Source organism: Balaenoptera acutorostrata, chromosome 2 (assembly GCF_949987535.1).
Source record: "Balaenoptera acutorostrata chromosome 2, mBalAcu1.1, whole genome shotgun sequence".
In the NCBI taxonomy this organism is placed as follows: domain Eukaryota; kingdom Metazoa; phylum Chordata; class Mammalia; order Artiodactyla; family Balaenopteridae; genus Balaenoptera; species Balaenoptera acutorostrata.
The window spans coordinates 79,757,731-79,785,429 of NC_080065.1; the positions used below are offsets into that span (position 1 = coordinate 79,757,731).

Below are 27,699 nucleotides of genomic sequence, written 5' to 3' on the forward strand. Positions count from 1 at the left end.
GAGTGCAAAGCAAGTCTGGCTCCAAAGCTCCTAACAGCTATAAGGCATCCAGCATTAAGTGCCCTGCCCTCACCCCCAGGCCTTTTTTGTTTTTTTGCAGTAGTGAGAGGATAGCTGACAAGACAGCAATAGCCTTGATAATCCAGAAGGAGGCAGCCAAGCACAGGAATTTTAACACACACACAAAATCATAATTAATGAATTGATGTCTAAATGAAAACATGCATCAATCTAGGTATTCATGCTTCTGAATTTGTGTAGTTAAAACCAACTGACTATATTGGTTTTGGAGGGCAATTTGAATTTACGCATCAAAATTTAAATTAGCTTATTCTTTGGCCCAGGAATAACTCTTCTAGGAACAAAGCTTTCAAAGATATACACAGAAGCATACAAAGAAAAGAAACTGGGAGAAATCCTAACACCTGTCAACAGGAGCTAGTTAATTAAATAATCAAATAATGATACGATAGCTTGCCGCTTATAAAAAGAATAATGCATTTCATACATATTGATTGATACAGAAGAGGTCCATGACATAGCAAAAAAAAAAAATTTGCAGAGGAATTTGTAGAATGTACATACACAGTACAGGCAGGTGTGTAAGTGTAGAAGGGTACACACCGAGCTATTAACAGGGATCACTTTAGGATGGTAGGATTAAGGGTAGAGAGGGTGAAAGAGACCTAACACTTTTTACTTTATATACTTCAAATACGTACATACACACACACACACACACACACACACACATTTACATGTGTATTTATGAAATAGTGGGCATGTACTGCTTTTGGAAGGAAAAAATTAAGACATTTCTAAATCCAGTGAGTCAACAATCTAATAAGATCAATTTAAATTTAGCCACATGCAAATAAATTATGCTGCATCTATATAACGGAATATCATGGTGTTACTGAAAAGAATGTCAGAACAGATTGCATTGACATGGGAGGAGATCATGAAATATTAATTGGAAAAAAGCACATTGCAGAATAGTAGGTCTAGTTTGATCTCATTAAAAAATACAAATTTGTATGTTAATTCTTATATGTGCATACAAAAAAAATTCTACAATATTCAACAAAGTATAAGAATAAGTGAGGTGATCCTGCGGAATCAGGATTTGAGGGAAGGAAATGAGTTCTTAACTTTCTCCTTAACATATATCTGAGGTTTTAATTTTTTTTAATAATTAAAATTTATTACTCTGAAAGATTACCTAAGTAATAAAAACATTTTCATCTTATTTCCTATCTTAAATATTTGATATCACAAAATCTATAAATATGACCTAGAAAAAAATTTCAGATTCAAATGTTTATGAAATATATAATTTAGCATAGCTTTAACGTGTTTAAAGGCACACTAAAGACTGAACAAAAAGTAAAAGTACTTTAATATATTTTCAAAATCTCGGTTTTTCTTCTTCCCATTCCCACAATGTAAATCTAGGCCAGAAATGCTCTGGTCTTCCTATTGGCTGTGGAGTCACCTCCCCTCTGGTCCCACCTTCCCTCTCATGAAGGCAGGAACTTAGCTTTCTTCTTTCACTGGGAAGGCCCCTCGTGAGACCCCACTGCCCTGTGAATGAGGATGCACATTCTCACCTTGTTCTAAGCTTGTTAATGGGAGTCTCTCACCTCTGCTCCACCACTTCCACAGCACCCACACTGCTTCTCCATTATGTGACAAGCTCATTCCCTCTTCTAAGCTCTTGCTCATGCTGTGAGCATTCCTCTTCCCCTTCTTGGTTGTCTTTAGAGAAGACCAATTCAAGAACCTCTCTGATTTCTCCTAAGGGCTCTGTAGGAAAGCCCTGCCACTTGAGAAGCAAATATGGGTATCTTCCTAATGAGGAATAGTCCACTCTGCCTTTTGCAACCTTTGGCATCTTCCAGGGAGTTAGATATCTCAGAGCCAGACTTCCTCACCATTAGTCCAAAGTGGTAGGGCACTGCAAGGACATGCTGTGGAAGATGCCTGTGATTCTAGCCTGCAAGGATTATGATCATCAAACATGTACCTAAATTTCAAAGGGACCTAAAGGAGAAAGAGCCTCAATTAGATCAGCTTATGAATCATTCTGCTTTTAACAAATGATATAAAAAGAGTATTATCAGAGCCCTTAATATAACTTAAATAAGGCATTTATTGATAAGATCATATTTCTCCAAAGTTTTTGGTTACAAGTAACAGAAAATAGGTAAATTTGAGCAATAAATGGGAATTTCCCACATGGCTAAGGGTTTTCCTGTGGTCCTCATCTCAAATGGGTAGAGGGACAATGGACAATAAGCTGGAGTGAAAGTTGTAAAGTCCCTCTCTTTAATCATCATCTGAGTTTGCTTTCACTCATACCAAGCAAGAGGATAGGAAAGCAGCCATTTACAGTTGTTTGGAGAGCCAAGATTCTCAGTTTGCCAAAGTGAGACTTATATGTTTGGAATTCACTTGGAGGCTAGAAGGCTCCAAAAGGCTTGTGATAAATTGGGGAAGCAGCTGTGCCCCTTTGTTTTTATCACAAAGTGGCATGAGTGATTCCCAAGTGATATTAGATGAGCAATCTTATTTTTGTGAGTGATTCAATATGGAGACCAGATTTTATCTTAGTGTGTATAAATTCTAACTATTGAAAAAAAAAAAAGTACGAATCTGTTCTTTCCCTGAGAAATCAAAAATTATATTAACAGAGGCTGCCTTTTTAGAATTCTCTTATATTTACTAAAACTCAAAGTTAACATTTAGAATTATGTCTATGTGATATCAAAAAGTTAATCTCAGTATTCAATCCTTTATCTCATGGAGATACTGAATTAAAATACCTTAAAAGCCAATTTTCAAGAAACCTAAGTTATGGCATAATAGCTAAGAACATAAAATATGTCAACTCTACCACATCATCAATAAAGATGAGATGCTTCAAACTGCTAACATAGATAACTTAGCAATTCTTGTTTGATGACTATGAAAGCTAATATCAAACTATTTTAAAATTAATATAAAGAAGGCCACATATATCTTTTTTTCCCAAAGACTTATCTTACATAAAAAACAAGGAAATAAAACTATAACTGAATTGAGGCTTCAAGTTCTTAAAAGAAAACGTCAAATTAACAATAAACATACTACATGTAAATAAATAATCATGTATAGGATAAATTCTAAAATAATAATTTTAAAAGCACAATACCCAAATTTTATTACAAGTTAAGATTTCAATACAGAAACTTTGCTATGGTGTTGAGTAACCTCATGACATTTAACATTACTTTGGGGAATTTGAAAAATACAATTAGTTATCAGCAATCAATTTGTTGACTCTATTGTTCCCAGATACCATTTGCTACCAGTGGGAAAATGCTGCTTATTCTCTAACTACTATTGTGCACTTCATAACTTGTTAATTAGCACTTAATTTTCCCTTTGCTTAGGGAATAATGATTATTGCCTTCATCTAATACAACAAAGGGCTACCTTTAACAATCAATTTTTTTTAATTAGCTAATGATTCATAGACAATACCCATCCCCCCATGAGTGCCTTACGTATTCCATCAGAACATAATAACCACTACAATTTTTCAAACTTTGCTAGAGACAGTTAACTTTAATGCTAACATAAATGCAAGATAGCCACTTTGATTATTTTAGGAACAATAAAACTTTGAACATTTTGACCTTTAGTATGAAAATTTCAATCATAATCTTTTTAAACTTGCATACTAACTGAGTAGGATGTGATATAAAATATTTAACATGAAATGGCAAAAGTGAGAAAGTAATTCCTATCAAGTAGATGTTAAAGACACAAAGCACAAACAATAGAAGCTAAAGTCTTTCACTTTTATATTCTTTAAATATAAGAGAGAGAGACATGGAACCATGTGACAATTTTTCCTTGATAAAGGAAGTAATTAGAAAAGGTGACAGTTGACTTCTAAATTATGTCTAAACATCATCTATGGTTTTCAATGTCAGATTCTAATCTGGAGATGAAAATTTCTATCAAAAAATTTTTTTCTTTATATTTATAGATCAGAGCTTGCAGCAGTGTTAAGTGTTAGTTCATTTTTACTGAATCATATAAATATCATAATGGGATGGATTAATAAAGTAGGTTCTCTATCTCTGGACAGAATGTACACTTACAGAAGTCAACTCTTCTCTAGTTTCTAAGCCTAAACACATGTTATACTTCATTCAAATAAACATTTTGAAGTGCAAATTTATGAAATCTGGATTGTGATTCTGAGGATAATGAAAAATAAAAATCTAGATATTCTAGGTGATAAAAATGAATTTATATTATACAGTCACATATAACTTGTGGTTATATGTATATTACCGTATATTAATTAATGTCTTACATAGGTGACAGACAGAATGCCAAATAAACAAATAATACGAAGTGAAGAAAATGAAGCCAAAGTACTTTCCAGTATTGATAAAAGTATGAAAGATATTCTTGTTCAAGTTTCCAAATTCTTATTTCTAATTAAATCTATTTAATAAAAAAATACAACAAACTTTCAAAAAATGTTGGCCAAAACAATTTAGATAAGTGAAGTAGCAAAATAACTGTCAAGGAAATTGAAATATTCACACCAAACACTTAGACATAAAATTTTGAAAAGACATCTTGACTAGGTGACCTGATCAAATAATTCCAAATTTTTATTTGTGGCTTATGGTAATCCAGTGAAAGATTCAAAAAAGTCATACATTTGACAAAAATTAATGGGAAAGCCTAAGATTTAATGTTTATTATATAAGTAAAAACAGAAGAAAAAATTAGGTATGGTTTAAATCAGATATGAAGTAGTTAAATAAAGTGAAAACAAGGCAACTAAGCAATTGTGTATGGGGAAATTTTAAGGAGTAAAATTTTTAAGTAGTGAGTGGAGATAGGCAGGCATAAATCCCATTGGCAATAATGTGTTCCTCTGATCTTGGTGATATTCACTTTCCAGTGATGCCATAACTAGTGTTAACAATCCTGCATTTGACAGCATTCATCTACTCAGTCCCTGAAGACAGTGAACTTACAAGTAGTGTTTTCCTGTTTTTTGCATTTACTAATGACATATTTAGTTTTATAGGCACTAGTCACAGATTGAACCTTTTTTATGTCTCACTGTGGTGTGTAATTTTTTTTTAATAACTGTATGTTTAAAATAATTAGTACTGATGGTTATAATCACTAATTTCCTAAAACTGCAAAAGGCAACTTAATATTTCTGCATAGCAGCTGTAATACACAATATTGCACAGAACTAAATTATTACAAACAGTGCCAGCAGTTTTCTATACACAGTACTTAAGATAATTATAAAAAATCATCTTCATTACTGCTTGCTAGCATTTTTTTAACAGTTTAATTTGGATAGGTTACAAAATACATTCAAATCACACAGATATAATTACTGTAAACCCAAGAAGCCATAAAATGTTCCCAACCAAATCTCTTTGACCCTGTTAATGTCTGTTCCTTGTTAATCTAAGGCAAACATTGTTTGTAGTGTGCATTTGTTATAGAATATAAAAAAAAGGGGGGGGGGAGGAAATCCCTTAACAGTTGTTATTGATTTCAGCATTTACCGACTGAGAGTTAAGTGCTGTTTACAAAACAGAACAGATGCAGATGCTGACAAAAAGGTAAACAATTGTTGCATGGCTTCCTGCCAGATTCTGAACCGATATATTAAACTCCAAGTGAAGCACATTTCCCCTATGGATTGCACTTATTGCCACTTCATTTCCTATGTGCTCCGTCTCTCTATTGCCGTGCCTGGCACTAAGCTATTTCCAGTTCTTTGCTGACCCCTGAGGCCTGGTGCTACCACACACAGCCATTAGAGAAGGGAATTGCATGTGTCTGACACGGCCTGAAACCAATTATTTGATATTTTCTTCAGAATGATGCCCAACTCTGTTGGGAATGAGCAATCATGAAATAATTTACCTCCTGATTTAATTTTTTCCTGCACAAATTAGTTGTAGACTGAGCTGGCTATACACAGATGCCTGTGACATAGCTCTGTCTTATCAAGATGATACTTGAAATGAAGCACGGGGATCTGAATTGAATAGGTTGGGGAATCCTGCTTTAAAGAGGCATTGACAAGTTTATCAGATATACTGATCACATGTACTCTCTGTTGATTGAAAATGACAGAACCTTAAAGAACTATCAGGATAGTAGGGAAAAAACCACGAGGATGCAAACCATAGCAGTGTATTTAATGTTTTTAAACATCCTCCTGATTTCTGGTTTCCTTTTTGTGTCTTAGAAACCTTGGCACATGATTAAAATTTAACGAAAACTCACATTGGTGCATGACTGAGTGATCTTCACCAAATTTAGTATTTAGCAATTCTGTTTTTAGATATACTCATAAATGTCAAGAAAGTATGTATTTTTCTGTAACTCTAATCCCTATGAGTACCTTTCATAGAAATATAAAGGACTTATATTTTGTTGTCTGTATGTCACAGAAACAATGCAAAACATGAGATTATCACTTATCAATAAACAGAGAGCTTGTACAAATTTGCATATGTTTAATCTAAATAATGAGATATTGAGGCCAACTGTTCAAGCTCTATAAAGACAATACAAGTCTCTTTAGAGGGACTCAGTGAACATAAAGCTTCAGCAAAATCTGTGCAGTAATATCTTGTCTATAAAGTTGAACAAGGATTTTTCTCATTTTTACATACTGATTCCACATTAGACCTTAGCTATTAAATCTTAAAGAGGCTGTAATTGCTGCATCTTCCCATTGCTCTTCGAGGTTCAGGCTCTACTAACTAGACCCATATACCAATAACCCATATACCAATATGGTATACCAATAACCAATACCATATACTAGACCCATATACCATATACCAATAACTGGGAACTTTATGGTTTTTGTAACCATGACTAAGAAAAATTATAAGAAAAATATCCATTAAAAGTACACACTCTTCAAATAGCTGAAGGATTACTATTTTATTGTGCTACTAAAAGAACATTAACAAAGATGATAATAATTGATTTCAGTACAGTTTGGAAAAAAGATATAGGAAGGCACTATAAAACAATTTTACAATATAACTTTCTTTCACAATGATCATCATAAAATTTGGAGGGTATTTCTCTTCTTTTCAGGATAGGTTATTTCGCAAACCTGGGTGTCTACTCCAATAATTACTACAATGATTAGTACTGTGTGCTTTTTGCTAATGGAAATGCTAATACTGAATTTTAAACTTAAAATAATTTTTACCTTGGAGGACAAACAATATAATGCCAGATGTTCTAAAATCAGTTCAGTTTGACCATGTCACAGCAATCAAAAATATCAAAACTTCAAATTATTTAGTTTTTCATATATCACTGGCATCATAATTCCAAAGGCCTTATTAGATTTTCATCTCTCACTGGCACTTACCTGCTAACTTGGTACTTCCTATGATTCTATTATGGAAAAGATTAAACAGGTAACAAGATAAGCTACATTTTTCTAAATAATAGACAAGGGCTTTCTGTTTTTACTCAATGTTGAAAAGAAGTTGCAAAAACAAACAGTGATAGGTTTGGCTTTTGATTGAAGCAATATACAGTACTTAATTTTAAGTAACTTTTTACTTCCTTACAAGCGCAATTTTAGATCTCCGTTTAGATAGCCCAACCATCAAAGTGCTTATGAATGTTCTGGTAAAACTAGAAGCAAACTAAAAATATATGTATTAAACAAAGGAATAGACATTAAATTTTAAGAATGACAGAGGCAAAAGACCTTGACTGGAAATCCATTATAACTTTTAAACATTTTACCCAAAGCTAAGGATTATTTTCTTATTTCCACATGTGAGGAAGGGATTGGTCTAACTCTCAAAGCTACCAGCAGTTTCTCCTCTATAAATCCCTGTGCAGAGAGATCAGTCCATACTCAGAAAAATGCCAATTTAAACAAAGAATTTTAACAGTCCCAGGTGTATAAGACACAGATTTCCCCTCGGTTAAAAAATAACTAAATAAAGGTAGAGATGTTAAATGACAGCTACTTTGAGGCAGAAGGTATGTTTTATAACAAATATTTGACTTCATAGATGTGACACTGATGGTCAAAGATTTTCATACTTATATATAAATAATGACATTGAAAATGTTATAACGTAATGTATATCTGCCGAGTTGATTTTCATAACAAAGAATGTTGAGGTGCAGGAAGAACCATTACAATTTTCAGTCTTCTGTTAGAAAGAGTACATTTTTAAAGGAATCTTACCAATGTCTTTTTGCTTATTAAACTTTTCTTCTTGAACATTTATGAAAACAAGTTTGATACTAATAACTGATTGATAGCATAGTAACCAGAAGTCACATATTACATTTTCTGAGAACCTAAGAAAAAAATATGTTAATTAAACAACATTCAAGGTTATAATAGTCTACTGGAAAATGCCCATATGCTAAACAAGAATTCAGGGATTCATGATCTGTAAAAGCAAAAACCTGTAAACATTTTTACATAAAACAACAGAGCTAAGCATTCACATTTATCACTGTGTTCATAAATCAAGACATCGAATGACATAAATAACTTTAGCAGGGGAAAGCAGAAGTCAGAAAAATTTTAGAAAGGTTGCATTAGTGACTTACCAAATCACTTTCTACAGATTTTGAATTTCTGGCTTACAACTGCTTCCAGTGTATTACTCATCCACATTCTTTGCTCAACGTAGAATAGTTGCAAAATAAATTTGTTTACTTTTAGAATAATTTTATTCTGAACTTCTTTTCAATAATTTGTTTACAATTATTTTCATTCTTCTCTTAATTTGTTACTTATATTTTTAACTAGACAATTTCTTTTTCCAAGTTAAAAAATAAGGGTTTTAAAATCTCAGTATTTTAATCTTCTTTTTAATTTTTAAAACTGTTACTGAATGGTTAATAAGGAATATAAATCTCAAGCTGACTTATGACCCCTCATGAGAAACCAGTAAGTCATTTTTATCTACCATCCTTAGTTTTTGAATGTCATAACTAGAGAATGTGGCTGGTAAAATAGTCTTTCCACCTTTAGGAAGAACACACAGGTGTTCTAAGGAGTCGATAATTGAGTGCAATTTAGCGTTTGCTAATTGTTGCTGCACGGAAGCAAAAATATTACCCAAACTAAACTACATCCACTTTATCTTTTAGGGAATATACTTTCCACCTTTGTTGCTTTAGTGTCTTTAAAACAAAGATTCAGAGGCCTCTGAACATTTAATGGTGAATAATGGGGTCAGAAAAATAGAGCCATGCAGCAGAAAAACATTTTAGGTAAATAAAGATATGTGCGCATATGCATAATACTACATATCTACCCAACCACGTAACGTACACCCTCCCCTCATACACATCCAGTCATTTTTCTCACAGTTTTTAATCAAATAAATAATTTTCACAGATGATACAACCTTTAGTAGGAAGAATTTAAATACGCCATCAACTCCTTAGGGAAAAAGTTCTAGTGTGAGACTTTTCGTTTATTTTCTTATGAGGCACTGAGGTATAGTGGGAAGATACTTCTACTCTTAGTTCCGTCTCCAACTTGATTTGTTAATCAGCCAAAATGCCGTAGTTTTTGTCACCCATAAAACAAGAACTGGAGTTGCTGCACTGCCTAACTTCAGACTGGTGGTGGAGCAAATATAAATTAAATAAAAAACCCCAAAATGTGGAAGCATCTTGCAAACATATCACTAACATGTGGGATTATTATTAATTAATCGTAAAAAGGATCTTAAACCTAGCAATAATTGCTTCAACTATTTCAGTAACTTAATTACTTATAGCTTAACTCTGGCAAAAGTCTTATATGTAAGCAGATTACCTGCTTCTCTAGGAATAAAATGAGAGCCTCCTCTAGATATTTGTTTATATTAAGTAAAAAATTAACATTATTATTTTCCTTTTCATGTGTTAGATGGAAAGTCTTGGATTTTTTTTTTTTCCTTTCCAAATTTTTCCCAAGCAGAAAATCCAGTGATGTAGCTTTGCACTCTATTACTATCATAGTTGCTTCCAAAATCCAAGTTTGTTTAATTTTATATGTAGAGAATAAGTATATGTGTTACAATTCCAGAAAGTCCAACACAAAAATCAGGATCTGTAGCTCATGGGAATTACTCTTCAAATTATAAAAGGGTTCCTGATCTTGCAAGGGATTTCATTTAGCAAGAGAAAGAAAGACAGTATTTAAGAGAATAGGCTTGGTCATAATTCAGAAATGGATTTGAATTCCAGTCAAGGTACATCCTAGCAGTGGGCCTTTGGGAAAGCTCTTTAACTTATCCAACCTCAGTTTCTGCAACTATAAAGTAGGGATAATATCCAAATTTTCAGAGATGTTTGTAAGAATCAAATGGTGTATCAGTGCATAAAGTGCTTAGCATGGTGCATGGCAAATTAAAAGGACCTAAAAAACAGTATCTATTATATAACTGATTTTATATATTTGTAAATAGATAACAAGGAAAACTGAAGATGATCAATGAGAAAATATTAACAAAAAATTAATGGTGAATTCATGTTCTGAGTAGTATCCTTTGCAAAGTATATACTTTATTCAGGTTTTTAGTGCAAAAGAGAGCCTAAGCTATTTGTGCCTTACCAAAACTCAAGAATCAGAATGGCTGGGAATGACTTTTAACACAGAAAACACTATCTTAAATGGCATGAAAAATTTGTCCTGTCCTGCCTCTTATATAAAGGATGAAATAAAACTAAATAGTTCTAATTTTCACCCTCGCCTTGATGGATCACCCTGTGTACTTCTACTGTAGAGAGACAGACAGTACAGAAAGGAATTAGACTGAGTAGAGAACATCCTCCAGGCTCAGAAAAAGGGAAGACAAGCCCGTTCTCTCTACTGATGGCATGGATGCCCTAGCACATTCTAGGAGAAGCCTCAAGAAGGCTCTGAACATGCCATGTAACCGAACTTGCAGGAGGGAAGGCTTTAGAATCAATTACGCCAAAACCCAAATCACGTTTGACTTCCTTCACATGCTGAAAAAAATACTAAAATTATTTATATAAGTTTAACATGTACAATTGTTTTCATATGGCTCATGAAATTCTTACCCAGAGACTCTTAGGAAAAGATCACTCACTCTTCCATGCTTTACAGTCCTAATTCTGAGGTTTTCATTTTGTTCTTACTTACAGAAGGGTTTGTATGGATACAGAGACACTTTTTGAGAAAACGTATTTCGTCCATGCCTACTGTCTATAGCATTGCAGAAATGAGCTGGTTCTTCCCCAGGAAAAAACACAAGTCTTAAATCCCTGCTTTGCCTACTTTAAATACATGCCAGAGAAAAGGCATATGAATTTCTTTTCAATCAACAATACAAAATAATATTGTATTTCCAGTTCTTGCCTGTGATCTTAATTTTCAATGATCTGATTTAAAATGCTACTAGAAAAAAAAATTGAAACAAAAAATAAAACAAAACAAAAACAGTTGGTTGTAGGATCAAAGGGGAAGCCCATAAAAGAATTTCTAGGAATAGCTTCAGATGTCAGCTGGAAGGAGAGACTCTACTTCCTGTTTTTGCTTAATCACGGACTCCCCTCTTCACCCTCCCATCCTCATTAAAAATGCAACTGTAGGAAGTGGGCACTTTCCATACTGTTATTTTCGAGTTTCACTTGGGGAGGAAAAAATCACACAGATGAAGATCTAAAGGACGTTTCTGTATTTGTTACAGTGGCATACAAAGTCACACACTTAGCCAGCTAATACATCTGTACTATCAGTCAGCAAAGAAAATAAATGTGACAGTTTCCAATGACAAATCGTAGGTATAAAAAATCTGGTTTTGGAATGATTTCCACGTCACAGAGTCAGAATAAGTTTAGAGTTAAAGCTTAGATATTATCTAATATAACCCTTTCATTTTATCAATTAGAACGATATGAAGAGGTTAAATGACTTATCTAAGGTCACAAAAACAAGGGGGTGGGAGATTCAAGACGAGCACCCTTGACTCCTGATAACTGTACTTTTCACCTTCTGAGAGCAAGTAGTTGTAAACAAGGAATATACCAGTATTTCATTAAAGAATAGCAAGTATGATAAAACAGTGGGGAAGTAAAGCTAATCAACAATATCATTTATTAGTATTTTCAACAACGGTACAACAAAAAACCCTGAAATTGTACTATTACTTTAAAGGAATTTGTGATAACTGAATAAAGATATAACTTTCTCTTAGGAATTTTTTTCCCCGTTACTGTTTTGTATTACTTGAAATTCCAGCTTCTACTAGTGTGGGGTTAGAAAACAACAAGCATGACTGACATCAGAGATCTAATGGAGATCTTCACCTCTGTCTCAGGAGCACAATAGGATCAAGAGATGTGGTATCATTCTAGGAGGCTTGGTCTCTTCTGTAACAATACCATACAAATGCTTCTTTCTGTACACACTTTGCATGCTGGCCTCAATATACTTCTTTACATTTCCCTGAGATCATCACTCAGCTAGTCAGAGCTACCTGAGGAGTAGGAGAGAAATTAGGGTGATTTTGACTGGCCTACTTTCCAATTGTGATCTGTGCCTCCTTAGTCAAAATTCTGCCTTTATCTTGGCTTGAGGGTCTTCTTTACGCTAAAGGATCTTTTCATCCCCAGAGGGATTCTGTTTCCCCTACCCCCAATCTTCCTTAAACAAAATATAAAGGAACTGGGAGAGGGAAGGGGTAGAGGTCACCAAGTTTCAACCTCTCACCCACTGGAGATCTTTAGAAACCTTCCAAATACTCAAAGGCATGTATCATACACTCAAGTCTTCCCCTTTCAAGCTAACAATAACCTCAAGAAAAATTCAGAGTAAGATATACAGGGGACCATGACATTTATCCTATGATTGAAATCTCCTAATTGCATCATTTCATATCAAAATACAGAGAATTTATCTAACTAAAATTTACTACACATAAACAATCCTCTTTTTCAAGCACTGAGAAAAGTAGCAATATCTTTTCTTACATCCAAAGAAAATACAATTTTAAAAGTAAAAGTAACTCGATGACTTAATCACTTAAAAGAGTATCTGTAAAAATAATATTATTCTTTTCTAGAATATATCACCAAATCACAAAGAGTCTATAATATTTACATTATAACATTATTTCACCATTTTCTTCAAATATCAAAACATAAAAATAGACACATAGACCAATGGAACAGAATTGAGAACCCAGAAATAAACCCTTGCATATATGGTCAACTAATATTTGACAAGGGAACTAAGAATACTCACTGGGGAAAGGGTTAAATAAATGGTGTTGGGAAAAGTGGATAACACATGAAGAAGAATGAAACTGAACCGTATCTTACAACATATACAAAAATTAACTCAAAATGGATAAAAGACTTAAACCTAAGACCTGAAACTATAAAACTCCTAGAAGAAAGCACAGGGAAAAAGCTCCTTAATGTTGGTCTTGGCAATGATTTTTTGGATATAATACCAAAGGCATAAGCAACAAAAGCAAAAATTAATAAGTGGGACTATATCAAACTGAAAAGCTGTGCACAGCAAAAGAAACTATCAACAAAATGAAAAAATCTATGGTAAGGAGAAAATATTTGCAAACTATATATTTAGTAAGGGATCAATATACAAAATACATAAAGAACTCATACAATTCAGTAACAACAACAACAACAACAACAACAAAATCCGATTAAATAATGGGCAGAGGACCTCAACAGACATTTTTCCAAAGAAGACATACAGATGGCCAACAGGTACATGAAAAGATGCTCAAGATCACTAATCATCAGAGAAATGCAAACCAAAACCACAATGAGATATCACCTTACACCTGGCTATCATCAAAAAGGCAAGAGATAACAAGCATTGGTGAGGATGTAGAGAAAAGGGAACCCATGTGCACTGTTGGTGGGAATATAAATTGGTACAGCAATTGCAGAAAACAGTATGGAGGTTCCACAAAAAATTAAAAATAGAACCACCATCAGCAATCCCACTTCTGGAATATATCTAAAGGAAATGAAAACAAGATATCAAGGAGATATCTGCACCCCCATGTTTGTTGCAGCATTATTCACAATAGCCAAGATAAGGAAACATCCTAAGTGTCCATTTATGAATGAATGGATAAAGAATATGGGAGATTGAGATAGGTAAAATGGACTATAATTCAGCCATGAGAAAGAAGGAAATCCTGCAATTTGCAACAACATGGATGGACTTTGAAGGCATTATGCTAAGTGAAATAAGTCAGACAGTCAGACAGAGATAGACAAATACTATATGATATCAGTTATATGTGAAATCTAAAAAAACTAAACTCATAGAAACAGCGTATTACGGTGGTTACCAGGGGATGGGGAATGGAGGAAATGAGGAGATACTGGTCAAAGGGTACAAATTTCCAGTTAGAAGATTTATAATTTCTGGGGATCTAATGCACAGCATTGTGATTATAGTAATAATAATGTATTACATACTTGAAAGTTGCTAAGAAAGTAAATCTTAAGTGTTCTCACCACACAAAAGTAATGGTAATTATGTGACATGATGGAGATATTAGCTAATACTACGGTGGTAATCGTTTTGAAGTATTAAGTGTACAAATATTAAGGGTACAAATCAACACGTTGTACATCTTAAAGTTAAACAGTGTTATATGTCAATTATATCTCAATAAGGCTGGAAAAAAGAGACGTGTATATACAAGGTCTGCTTAATATATCTCAGTAGATCACAAAATAAGCATTACGAAGTCTTCGAATGAGAAGACTGTGGGATAGTTCAGGGGAAAGTAAAACAATGACAACACTAAAGTAGATTTAGCATACAGAGGATTCACAACAGTGTTCTTAATGGAATGAGCTATTTCCGTCCTGTTCTTTTAGGCAGTAGAGCACAGTTACAGTCAGGGCATTGCAGTCAGACAGACCTGAGTTTATATCCTGGCTTTACTTTGTAACCTTGACCAAATTACTTAATATCTCTATGCCTTAGTTTTCTCACTATATAATAGAGATAAATAAGGTGACCTACCTTGTTGGGTGGTTAGAAGGATTAAATGAAATAATGTGTTGCAATGTCTGACCCAATACATGCTAACTCTTGTTACTTAAGGAATGTCTAGAGTTTCAGGCAAAATATCAAAGACTTGGGCTTCCCTAGTGGCACAGTGGTTAAGAATCCGCCTGCCAATGCAGGGGACACGGGTTTGAGCCCTGGTCCGGGAAGATCCCACATGCTGTGGAGCAACTAAGCCCATGCACCACAACTACTGAGCCTGCCCTCTAGAGCCCTCATGCCACAACTACTGAAGCCCCCGTGCCTAGAGCCCATGCTCCACAACAAGAGAAGCCACTGCAATAAGACGCCAGCACACCACAACGAACAGCAGCCCCTGCTCGCCGTAACTAGAGAGAGCCTGAGTGCAGCAACGAAGACCCAACGCAGCCAAAAAAAAAAAAAAAAAAATTGAAGACTTGGTGAGTGTAAACATATACTAAAGACAATATACAACCCATTCAAGCCAATTTAGATTTTATTCAAATAGGAATATAAATTATAAATTTTATTAAGTATTTATAAATTATTATTATTTTGCTAATCTCAAACTGTATTTCCTTAATAAATAAAATTTGGTCATTGGGCTAAATATTAGTGGAAAATATGATTGCTCTGTTAAAAGTTAGTTCAGGAGTTCTCACACAGCATTAACAGCAGTTACTCAGTTTTCTTCCCTTTACCATGTCTAGCTTAGAAACCTTAAACACGGTAGCTGCTAAATGCCTTGCCTGTGGCAGGTACTCAATACAGCAGAACGGAACTGATTTTCAGGCAGCCCGCTTGAACAGTACTGTTTGAAATTTCTTTTACAAGTGACAAAGAATTTAATTTTACATTTTGAGACAAGACCCAATAGCATGGTGGTTAAGAACATGGGTCTTAAAGACATAAAATCTACACGTGAATCCTGACTTTGTGCAAGTGACCCAAGGCAAGTTAATCTTTCTAAGCTTCTTTCTTTGTTTATCAAATTGGGATAATAAGGAAAGGGATGCACTTAGTACAGTGCTTGGCACATGGAAAGCATTCGTTTAACAAGTGATTTATACCAAAGTTCAGATGAAGCAGCTTGAGAAAGATCAGTGCACTTGGACTTGTGGAAAGTGCTTCAAATTTTGGTGTAAAAGCCAACGCACATAGTTCTCTCTCACAATAGGGAAAACACCTCAATATCAGCCCTAAAGACTCCAGAGCAACTTACACATATTTTTAACCATATGGATCTTTCCTTCTGTTATAAACTAAACTGTATTTAGCACATAGAAAACTATCATGTTGAAAGTACTTTACAAGTAAGCATAAACTTTTTGAGAGGACATAAAAATTACAGAAAATAAGTACACTTATGAAAATGCATTTAAAATTTATGTAATAATTAAAATGAAAATCTATTTACTTTGAGCAAAATTGTAATGTTCCTAAATTAACTGATTTTGTATTCTGCTGTAACCTAAACTTGGCTGATGCATCTCTGTTCTGTGATGTGACACAGCTTCCTGAAGAAAATAAAAATTCTAAGACAAAACATTAAATTATTTGAAAATTCATATATCATATTCATATAATATATTCATATTCATATATCAGAGCAAATTGGTATTGTGGTATTTTATTAAGGAAGGTAAGTAAAAATATAGTGAGCTATGGAAATTTTTATGAAATGATCATAAATTCAAAAATAGCAATTCACCAAATGATAATTTTCAAATAATTAAAAAATATAGTTTATGAACCTATTTAGAAACATACCTCAGCATTCTATGTAAAGCATGAGTAATCATAATTTTCAAAATAATCATATTTTTTACCTTAATTTTTCTTCACTGGTAGGAAATTAAAATGATGACAAGAAAAATTTATTATATCATAATAGATTCTTTTATCTTTTATATTTTGAATAAAATTAGGAATCTTCAAATCCTCTTTTATTATATATATTCTTATAGGAACAACATTAGAGGAACTTTAAAAATCAGCTGTAGTTAATGCTATGCTTCCATACCAATTATAATATAGAATTTTATAATTAGTATTTCATAATAGGGCCATATTGGCATTGGCTGACTAAAATATTACAATTTTAAACTTCCAATTTTCATTAATAAAAATTTCAACAAGTGTTCAACAATTCTTTTTACTTAATAATGCTTAGCTCTGGAAGATACAATGGGTTAAAAATTAAACTTTTCTGTTTTATATATATATATATATATATATATATATATATATATATATAGAGTTCCACCCAATAATTTATGTGATTAAAAAACTGAAAGTCTTATTGGTAATATTTCTGACTTACATTTCCAATATCTTTAATAATTTAAATGACAGGAAAGAACACACTTCTATTACTATACTTACAGAAAAAGAAATGCATAAGAGAAATGTGTAGTGGAGAATTTCACAACATTTATTTTCTGATTTATTTTCAAATTTGCAATTAAGTTTAACCAAATAGAAAAGTTAGAAAATTAAAGATATCAATACTGGAGAGGGTGTGGAGAAAAGAGAACCCTCTTGCACTGTTGGTGGGAATGTAGATTGATACAGCCACCATGGAGAACAGTATGGAGGTTCCTTAAAAAAACTAAAAATAGAATGACCATATGACTCAGCTATCCCACTACTGGGCATATACCCTGAGAAAACCATAATTCAAAAAGACACATGCACCCCAATGTTCATTGCAGCACTATTTACAATAGCCAGGTCATGGAAGCAACCTAAATGCCCATCGACAGACGAATGGATAAAGAAGATGTGGTACATATATACAATGGAATATTACTCAGCCATAAAAAGGAACAAAACTGGGTCATTTGTAGAGATGTGGATGGATCTAGAGACTGTCATACAGAGTGAAGTAAGTCAGAAAGAGAAAAACAAATATCGTATATTAACGCATATATGTGGAACCTAGAAAAATGGTACAGATGAACCAGTTTGCAGGGCAGAAATAGAGACACAGATGTAGAGAACAAACGTATGGACACCAAGGGGGGAAAGTGGTGGGGGGGTAGTGGGGTGGTGGTGGTGGTAGGATGAATTGGGAGACTGGGATTGACATGTATACACTAATATGTATAAAATAGATAACTAATAAGAACCTGCTGTATAAAAATAAACAAATAAAATTCAAAAATTCAAAAAAAAAAGAAAATTAAAGATATCAAAAGGTTTAAGTTAAACCAAACAGAAATGTAAAAAATCACTAACCCAAAGCATGCACTGCTCCTCTATGCCTGCTGGAGCTCTTGCTTGTTTTAATCACACGGACAGCACTTTCTTTGAACTGCAGCTCACAAAAATTTTCAAGAAATTTTGCCATTTCTTCTGTAACAGTATCCAGGTAAGTTTCTTTAATGAATTTCACTGTTGAGGATGGAGCTAAAATTTCACGTAGTATGTTAAAATCCTCTTTTATCATTGAGTATAACTTAAGCATTGTACCTTGGTATCCATCAGCCATTATGTCTAAATTTGCTTCTCTGCTGTAAGAAGGAAAACAGTTCTGCAGAAGTTTAGTCAACAGTTTATTCTGTATGTTTTGGTACTTGATTGTTACTTCTGATTCTGGATAAAGAAATAAGAGTCGTTGTATGCATTGATTTTTCAACAAAATTTTTTGCTGTGAATTGTTTATTTCATTGTGGGTTTGTAATCTGCTCACTAAGAAGCGTCGAAGATGTAGTCTTATATCATCCCATATAGACTTTACATCCATAGAGGAATGATCTTCAACAGAATGAAGAGAAGTACTAGAGAGGAAATGGAAAGATGTTCCACTTAGAGTGGATGGGAGGGAAACACTGCTGTGGCAGGAGAGGTCCCAAAGTAAATCCAATACCGTTTCTTCTTGATTTTGTTCATTCTTCAACAAATCTTGCTAATAAAAGTAAATTATAATGTTAGAGATGTGATTAACTATAAGAGTAGCAGGAAGAAATGATTTCTACAATCATACAGAATTTCATAATAATTCATTTCAATTTAGAATCAATACTATGATGTTTTCAAAAAAAACCTTTTTGCATTTGAAAGTTAATCTATTCAGACATTTTAGAATATTATCTTTATGGTCTGTTAAATTTTGTAAAGCCCAGGTGATGAACTAATTTTTCAATTAGATTTCTCGACACATAGTTTTTAGCCCTCGTTGTTATCCATTCCTGTTATAACCTGAGCTGTATGGAAGCTTTAGCTTAAAAATTCTAAATAAAAATCTATAGTAAAATATTGACTGAAATGTACTCCTAAGACGAAATAAATTTAAGATCATGCCCCTAATTAATACCTAGTAGATAATTTTCATGCCTGAATGAGTATACTTATTATTATAAATTCCCAAATGAACATAGAGAACAGAGACCTTTAAACACAGTATGTTCCCAGGGCTTACTAATAGCTGCCATCCTGAGAAATAAAAGTTAATACATTTAAAGACTTTAACTTTCATTTAAATTCCTTTTTGAGAGTCATGTTAAGAAAGATTTTACTTTGGAAAGTAATCTGAGAATATTTCAGTTCTCTCCAAAGAAATAACCAACTCAAAATGGGAAAAAATACTCTCAGAATTGTTCCTCAAAACATAAGAAAATTTTTTTTATATTTTCTGTGTTAACTGACAGAAACAATAGTAGGTGTAATTAGGAATAGAAAAGGGACAAAAATTTACTTTGTTTTTGGACTTTGAATTACATGCACAAATTCTCCTTACATGCTGACTCTCCTAATTATGTCTATTTCAGGTAGTACTGAAATTAGCTTATATTCTCTAAGTAGCAACAAGCTGATTATTTAAAAAAAAAACAACAAAAACCAAAAAACAGAAGCAAGGTTCAAGCGGTATAAAATCAGGCCAGCTTGGAAATTACCTATTGACAAAGGTATTATGTGTGACTCAGAAAAATGAACAACTCCTAGACAAATTCCAGGGCTCTCTCTCAGTCATTCTAAGCATTGTGATCTCTAATTTAATGTTCTGTCTGTAATAAATAATAATGCCTAATATCTATGTCGTAGTTTATTATATAAAAAGCATTTTTTGATGCAGTCTCTGACTTCTTCATAATGAAAACTCTGTGACATAGTACTTAAAACCCCAATTTACAGATAAGGACACTAAAGTGCAGTGTGTTTAAGTTACTTTCCAAATGTCACACACAATAAAGCACAGAACCAAGAATGGATGCCTGGTTTCATTCTCCTCATCCACGTTCTTTCTACTACACTCTAGAGAACCAAAAAGTGAATTGACTTTTCTGAAGCTCCACTTTCTCTCTTCCTTTTTATTTAGTTCTTTTGATACTTCTGGAAAATAAACGTCCTTAGATAGAGTCCAGAACACCAGCATTATGGTAAATTCTATAGAGCAAAGTGGTCATATTAGTGCCTCAGACTTGGGTTTCTCTAAATCAGTCAATAACTGTAAAGAGTTGATCAAGCAAACATTTAAAGAATGATAGATTTAAAACATGTGAACATGTGTTAAGTATGATTGCTTAAATTTTGAAAATGACTTCATACAACTGCCATAATGAGAACCTCTGTTTCTTATTTAGTTAGATAATTAATAAATAAAAACTTTCTATGGAAAAAAAAATAGATGTATGAAAAAAATTCTGTCAAGATTGACACTTCCAGCATGTAAAAACTTGACAAGGTCATTTTAATCTGGATCTGTTTTAATAATGTGGTTCTTTTCTCAAAATAACATGATCAATTATGTTAAAACACCTAGGTCTGGAAGAGGCCTATCAGTCTAATGAATTTGAGCAAAACTAAGGCGGCCTTTGCCCTGCAGTGAATAGAGAATGACTTATGTGTGACAGATTAAAAGATAATTAAAAGCTTTTGCTTTTAATTAAATGAGAAAGCATTATTATATCAATATTAATGAAATTCATTACACATGGCTCTTAATAGAAATTAAAGGAATAACTATATCCATATTTATTCTTCAAGCCTCCACCTTCAAGAGATAATGGGTGAGAGGATTTTCTTAAAAGAATAAGCCTTCAGGGCACATAATCTTCCTTTCTCTCTCTTTTATTACTTTGTAAACATTAAAGAGACATCTGCAATAATAACAATAGCCAAAAATTATTTTCATCTGATTCTGTCATCCTAACCCATCTACACCCTCAAGATATTTTCCACATCTGCCTTAGTCAATGTTTGATGTTTACACAAGAACAGTGCCTTTTTTCCCTAAATTAAGTTAAAACCGTAGCTACAGAAATCCTGTTTTCTAACAATTGTGCTGTTTCTCTAGTTTTTGGAAGCTAGCTACCCTTGTAGATACAGGTGTAATAAAATAAGTATTTCTTATTGAAGGCTATAAAAACCTCTCTAACATAGAGGGTGGTCAGTATCCAAGAATGACCAATGTAATAATTCTCCATCAATTAACAGTGTCCTATAAATTGCTGCCTTGATTGAAAAGAACTGGATATGCCTGCAGGTTGGGGATGAAGGGAATAATGGACAAGGCTACTTAATAGATACAACTGATGATGATCTTATTGTGCTTAGTAATGAGCACAAGAAAATGAGTAGTTGTGAAGGGACACAAAATGTAATAGATACCAACTTTTCTGATAGACAATCGTGGTACATTTCAGTACATTTTGTGGTGTTAATATGGTATACATCACACCACAAATCCCTCAGGAATTATACTGTTTAATGTCCATTTATGTAAAACCTCATTTTATAAAAATCATAGTGAAAAATAAAAACACATAGCTCACTGGATTCCATTGAGGATATAGAAACAAAACACAAACCCTAACCCCTAGATATGGCAGGCTAATATGGTCAATGGAATAAATATTTACATATAGAAATTGAATGAAATGTATTCCATGTTCACCCACCCCACTCCACTGTTAAAACAAAGATTCTATTTTTTTTTTTTTTTTACCAGTGCTTTGAGAAATTTTATCATATCTCCATGGGGAATGGATGGTGACTTGGATGAATTAGAATTATAATTATTTAGCCATTCAAAACAGTCAGTTGTTGTTCGTAGCTGCACATCTGGACAGTGTTTGTTAACTTCAGACTGTATTTCTTTAATGCAGTGTTCTATGCTATAAAAAAGAAAAGAAAAAATTACTCTGGTAGGGAGTAGGTAATGGCTTTGTCTCATAATATCACAGATCCTGAAATGTTTATATGCAGTACCTAGTGGCATACAATTTACAAAATTATAAAACATTCATATATGAAAACAGTAACAAAGAAACTATATATTTTCATTCATAATTGAAAACTGAATGCTCAAATTTTCTGGCCGTTTCATTTCAAATGCAATAGAGGAAACATATCTAGCTACTCAAAGATGAATTAGAAATTCTTTTGTGTTAAATCAAAAATCAAGTACAGATGCAATGAAATAATGATCCTCTTGATAAGCAGTGGACGGAAGACAGAGATAAAATATTCTTGATGACCGAAATCAGAAACGTACACTATATACTAATACGTGAATGACTATATAAATTATGGAAAACCTCAATCAATGCAATATTAAGAAATCACAAAAGTTACAAAGAACTTATAATTTTAAAAGTTGTAAAAGATACATGCTATATATACACTGTTACTACAGCTAAGTACCTTTTCCTGCCATCAAACTCTACTCCAAAAAAAAAAAACCCCAAAAACATGCTAAAGATTGCATGTTAAAAAAAAAGACTGGAAGGAAATGAAACAAAAGGTTAATAGCAATTACCCCTGGGTGATGAAATTTGGTGTTTTTAATTTTACTTTTCTATATTTTCTAAATTTTTTGAAGGCATAAGATGAAACTCTTCATTTACAAATAAATAAATAAATAAACAGAGGAAACATGCCCAACTGCATCTTCCAATATATATATATATGTTTTTAAAATTCCGTTAAAAGTATCCTTAGCTCTGAAACTAAAAAGATGTACTATCTTATTTTAATTTTCATTTACAAATCTGTGCATTAATTATCATAAATCTTTGTGGAGGAAACTGGTGACCTTAAGCATAATGTCATCTGTGGAACCACATGGATATGACATATTACTACCACCTGATGGCAGCATATCTAAACTGCAAGAAAGCTTATCAACAGGAAAATTATTTTGAAGCTGAATCCCTTCACCCCAAACTGACAAGTTATGCATTTGCCTCTTAATAGTATTAAGAAACATCTGTTACTAAAAAGGTCACTACTGTTTTGAAAATATCATTGCTATTAATTATCGATTGCATGTGATAGAAACACGGAGGCTTTGGAAACCAAGCTCTGATGATTAAAATTGATGTCATATGAAATTCTCTTCTTCGAAATTCGTATAAGGTATTGGTTGCATATAAAACATACACTGTAAAACATTAAGGAAAGATTTTTCAGGAGACTTCTGAGCATGAGCGCATTCAAACTAAATTACCTTGAAACAAATACATTCTGAGAATCAAAGAGCCTTTTCATGAAAACAAAGAACTTGCAAGAAAAACAATACCTCCTTAGGCCACAGGCCACTCAGTTTCCTGATGAGACAGCCTTACTCAGGAATACCAGTTCTAAGTCTGACACAGATTGGTATATATTTTCTTAATTTACGTAAGCACTTCTATGGACTGAGAAACACGATGCCCAAAGCACACACCTTGACTCTAGGGACTGGTTATCAAAGGTTTTTATTATAGCATCCTCCTGTGTCTCACTCAGTCAAACCTAATAGATTACAGCAATGTGAATTGGAAAGGCTCAGCCGTTAGTCTGCCTAAATCTATTTCAATCAAGACTCAGCTTTTAGGCTAATCTCTAACATGTGAATCTGGGTAGAGGCCAATAACTACAACTTATAAATAGAGTAAAGCCTTCAGAGAGCTAGATATTTTAGTAATTTGTCCAAACACTGATAAAGGGATTGAGCAGTTGCATTTCAGAGGACCTCCCTCATTGATACAAACTAAGACAGTTGAGCTGGCTTTTAAAATCATTTTGTCACAAGTTTTAAAATGACAGAATTCACCTGTACCTGATTTTGTTTTTATGTGGCTAAATATCTTGTCATTCTGCCATTCACCACTGTCTATACATCTTGCTTTAAAAGTCTGAAGTCTAGAGATTTATCGCCTGATTATTATTCAAAATGAATATTTTCAAAATTTAAGATGAATATCAGTTTGGCAATTTATCTTCTTTAACTGAGGTCAAAATTAATTTAAAAATTCATTTTCAACATCTAAAAGGTAACATTATTTTCATATATGTGTAGTAACATTGCTGATGGAGATGGTGATCTTGGGTGGGAGGAGGTCTATATATATCCTCAGACTTAAATGATGCAAGATCTTGATCTAGCTTTTCAGAAATAACATGATACTTCTCTTTATTCTGGTTTAAGTGTTTTCTATTTTACTGTAAGTTTCTTCTAATTTTCTTTAGAAACACGGTCAGTCGTGAAAATATAACCAAGGTAATTCGGCAAATAGAAATCCAGTTAGCACATTTATTAACTGAAAATGTCAAAAGTCTAATGTAGATGTAGAATCTCTGCCCTAAACAGTTTAAATTCTCAAATTTACACCATTAGTTGGCTTAGCAAGGACTTTGTAAAAGCATATTCTTAACTTTATTTGTAATATTAAAACCACTGAAAATACCCTAAATGTCCATCAATACGAGAATAGTTATATTCATTCAGTGAAACAGTCATGAAAATAAACTAGAAATACAGTTATCAACATAGATGAATCTAACAAATGTAATGTTGAGAGGAAAAAAGATATAAATGAATACAAACCATACAATAGTTTGAAAACATGCCATATGACCCTACATGTTGTCCAGGATTATAAAAATATGTAGTAAAAGTGTAAAAAAATGTGCTGGAAAAAGGAGTACAATCTATAAAAATGCTGAATCACTGTGATGTACACCTTAAACTAATACAGTATTTTATTTTATTTTATTTTATGAATTTTATTTTATGTATTTTTTTATACAACAGGTTCTTATTAGTCATCAATTTTATACACATCAGTGTATACATGTCAATCCCAATCGCCCAATTCAGCACACCACCATCCCCACCCCTCCCGCGGCTTTCCCCCCTTGGTGTCCATACGTCTGTTCTCTACATCTGTGTCTCAACTTCTGCCCTGCAAACTGGTTCATCTGTACCATTTTTCTAGGTTCCACATACATGCATTAATATACGATATTTGTTTTCCTCTTTCTGACTTACTTCACTCTGTATGACAGTCTCTAGATCCATCCACGTCTCTACAAATGACTCAATTTCGTTCCTTTTTATGGCTGAGTAATATTCCATTGTATATATGTACCACAACTTCTTTATCCATTCGTCTGTCGATGGGCATTTACATTGCTTCCATGACCTGGCTATTGTAAATAGTGCTGCAATGAACATTGGGGTGCATGTGTCCTTTTGAATTATGGTTTTCTCTGGGTATATGTCCAATAGTGGGATTGCTGGGTCATATGGTAATTCTATTTTTAGTTTTTTAAGGAACCTCCATACAGTTCTCCATAATGGCTGTATCAATTTACATTCCCACCAACAGTGCAAGAGGGTTCCTTTTCTCCACACCCTCTCCAGCATTTGTTATTTGTAGATTTTCTGATGATGCCCATTCTAACTGGTGTGAAGTGATACCTCATTGTAGTTTTGATTTGCATTTCTCTAATAATTAGTGATGTTGAGCAGCTTTTCATGTGCTTCTTGGTCATCTGTATGTCTTCTTTGGAGAAATGTCTATTTAGGTCTTCTGTCCATTTTTAGATTGGATTGTTTGTTTCTTTAATATTGAGCTGCATGAGCTATTTATATATTTTGGAGATTAATCCTTTGTCCGTTGATTCGTTTGCAAATATTTTCTCCCATTCTGAGGGTTGTCTTTTCGTCTTGTTTATGGTTTCCTTTGCTGTGCAAAAGCTTTGAAGTTTCATTAGGTCCCATTTGTTTATTTTTGTTTTTATTTCCATTACTCAAGGAGGTGGATCAAAAAAGATCTTGCTGTGATTTATGTCAAAGAGTGTTCTTCCTATGCTTTCCTCTAAGAGTTTTATAGTGTCCAGTCTTACATTTAGGTCTTGAATCCATTTTGAGTTTATTTTTGTGTATGGTGTTAGGGAGTGTTCTAATTTCATTCTTTTACATGTAGCTGTCCAGTTTTCCCAGCACCATTTATTGAAGAGACTGTCTTTTCTCCATTGTATATGCCACCTTTGTCATAGATTAGTTGACCATAGGTGTGTGGAATTATCTCTGGGCTTTCTATCTTGTTCCACTGATGTATGTTTCTGTTTTTGTGCCAGTACCATATTGTCTTGATTAATGTAGCTTTGGAGTATAGTCTGAAGTCAGGGAGACTGATTCCTCCAGCTCCGCTTTTTTCCCTCAGGACTGCTTTGGCTATTCAGGGTCTTCTGTGTCTGCATACAAATTTTAAGATTTTTTGTTCTAGTTCCGTAAAAAATGCCATTGGTAATTTGATAGGGATTGCATTGAATCTGTAGATTGCTTTGGGTAGTACAGTCATTTTCACAATATTGATCCTTCCATTCCAAGAACATGGTATATCTCTCCATCTGTTGGTATCGTCTTTAATTTCTTTCATCAGTGTCTTACAGCTTTCTGCATACAGGTCTTTTGTCTCCCTAGGTAGGTTTATTCCTAGGTATTTTATTCTTTTTCTTGCAGTGGTAAATGGGAGTGTTTCCTTAATTTCTCTTTCAGATTTTTCATCATTAGTGTATAGGAATGCAAGAGATTTCTGTGCATTAATTTTGTATCCTGCAACTTTACCAAATTCATTGATTAGCTCTAGTAGTTTTCTGGTGGCATTTTTAGGATTCTCTATGTATAGTATCATGTCATCTGCAAACAGTGACAGTTTTACTTCTGCTTTTCCAAGTTGTATTCCTTTTATTTCTTTTTCTTCTCTGATTGCCGTGGCTAGGACTTCCAAAACTATATTGAATAACAATGGTGAGAGTAGACATCCTTGTCTTGTTCCTGATCTTAGAGGAAATGCTTTCAGTTTTTCACCATTGAGAATGATGTTTGCTGTGGGTTTGTCATATATGGCCTTTATTATGTTGAGGTAGGTTCCCTCTATGCCCACTTTCTGGAGAGTTTTTATCATAAATGGGTGTTGAATTTTGTCAAAAGCTTTTTCTGCATCTATTGAGATGATCACATGGGTTTTATTCTTCAATTTGTTAATATGGTGTATCACATTGATTGATTTGAGTATACTGAAGAATCCTTGCATCCCTGGGATAAATCCCACTTGATCATGGTGTATGATCCTTTTAATGTGTTGTTGGATTCTGTTTGCTAGTATTTTTTTGAGGATATTTGCATTTATATTCATCAGTGATATTGATCTGTAATTTTCTTTTTTTGTAGTGTCTTTGTCTGGTTTTGGTATCAGGGTGATGGTGGCCTCATAGAATGAGTTTGGGAGTGTTCCTTCCTCTGCAATTTTTTGGAAGAGTTTGAGAAGGATGGGTGTTAGCTATTTTCTAAATGTTTGATAGAATTCACCTGTGAAGCCATCTGGTCC

The 27,699-nt window shown here is 33.4% G+C and overlaps 1 protein-coding gene across 6 annotated transcripts in view; it reads right to left on the bottom strand.

The window, feature by feature from the left end:
• Window positions 1–27,699, bottom strand: part of KIAA0825 (KIAA0825 ortholog) — a 414,587-nt gene that overhangs the window by 314,268 nt on the left and 72,620 nt on the right. For 5 of the 6 annotated variants that reach the window (XM_007197441.2, XM_057539769.1, XM_057539766.1 and 2 more), the window contains 2 exons: window positions 22,044–22,212; window positions 18,335–19,004 (listed from right to left, as the gene is read on the bottom strand). The exons of the other annotated variant lie outside the window; for it this stretch is intronic. In XM_007197441.2, coding sequence (XP_007197503.1) covers window positions 18,335–19,004; window positions 22,044–22,212 — 839 coding nt within the window. The remainder of the gene's footprint in view (window positions 1–18,334; window positions 19,005–22,043; window positions 22,213–27,699) is intronic. 6 annotated transcript variants of the gene reach the window in all.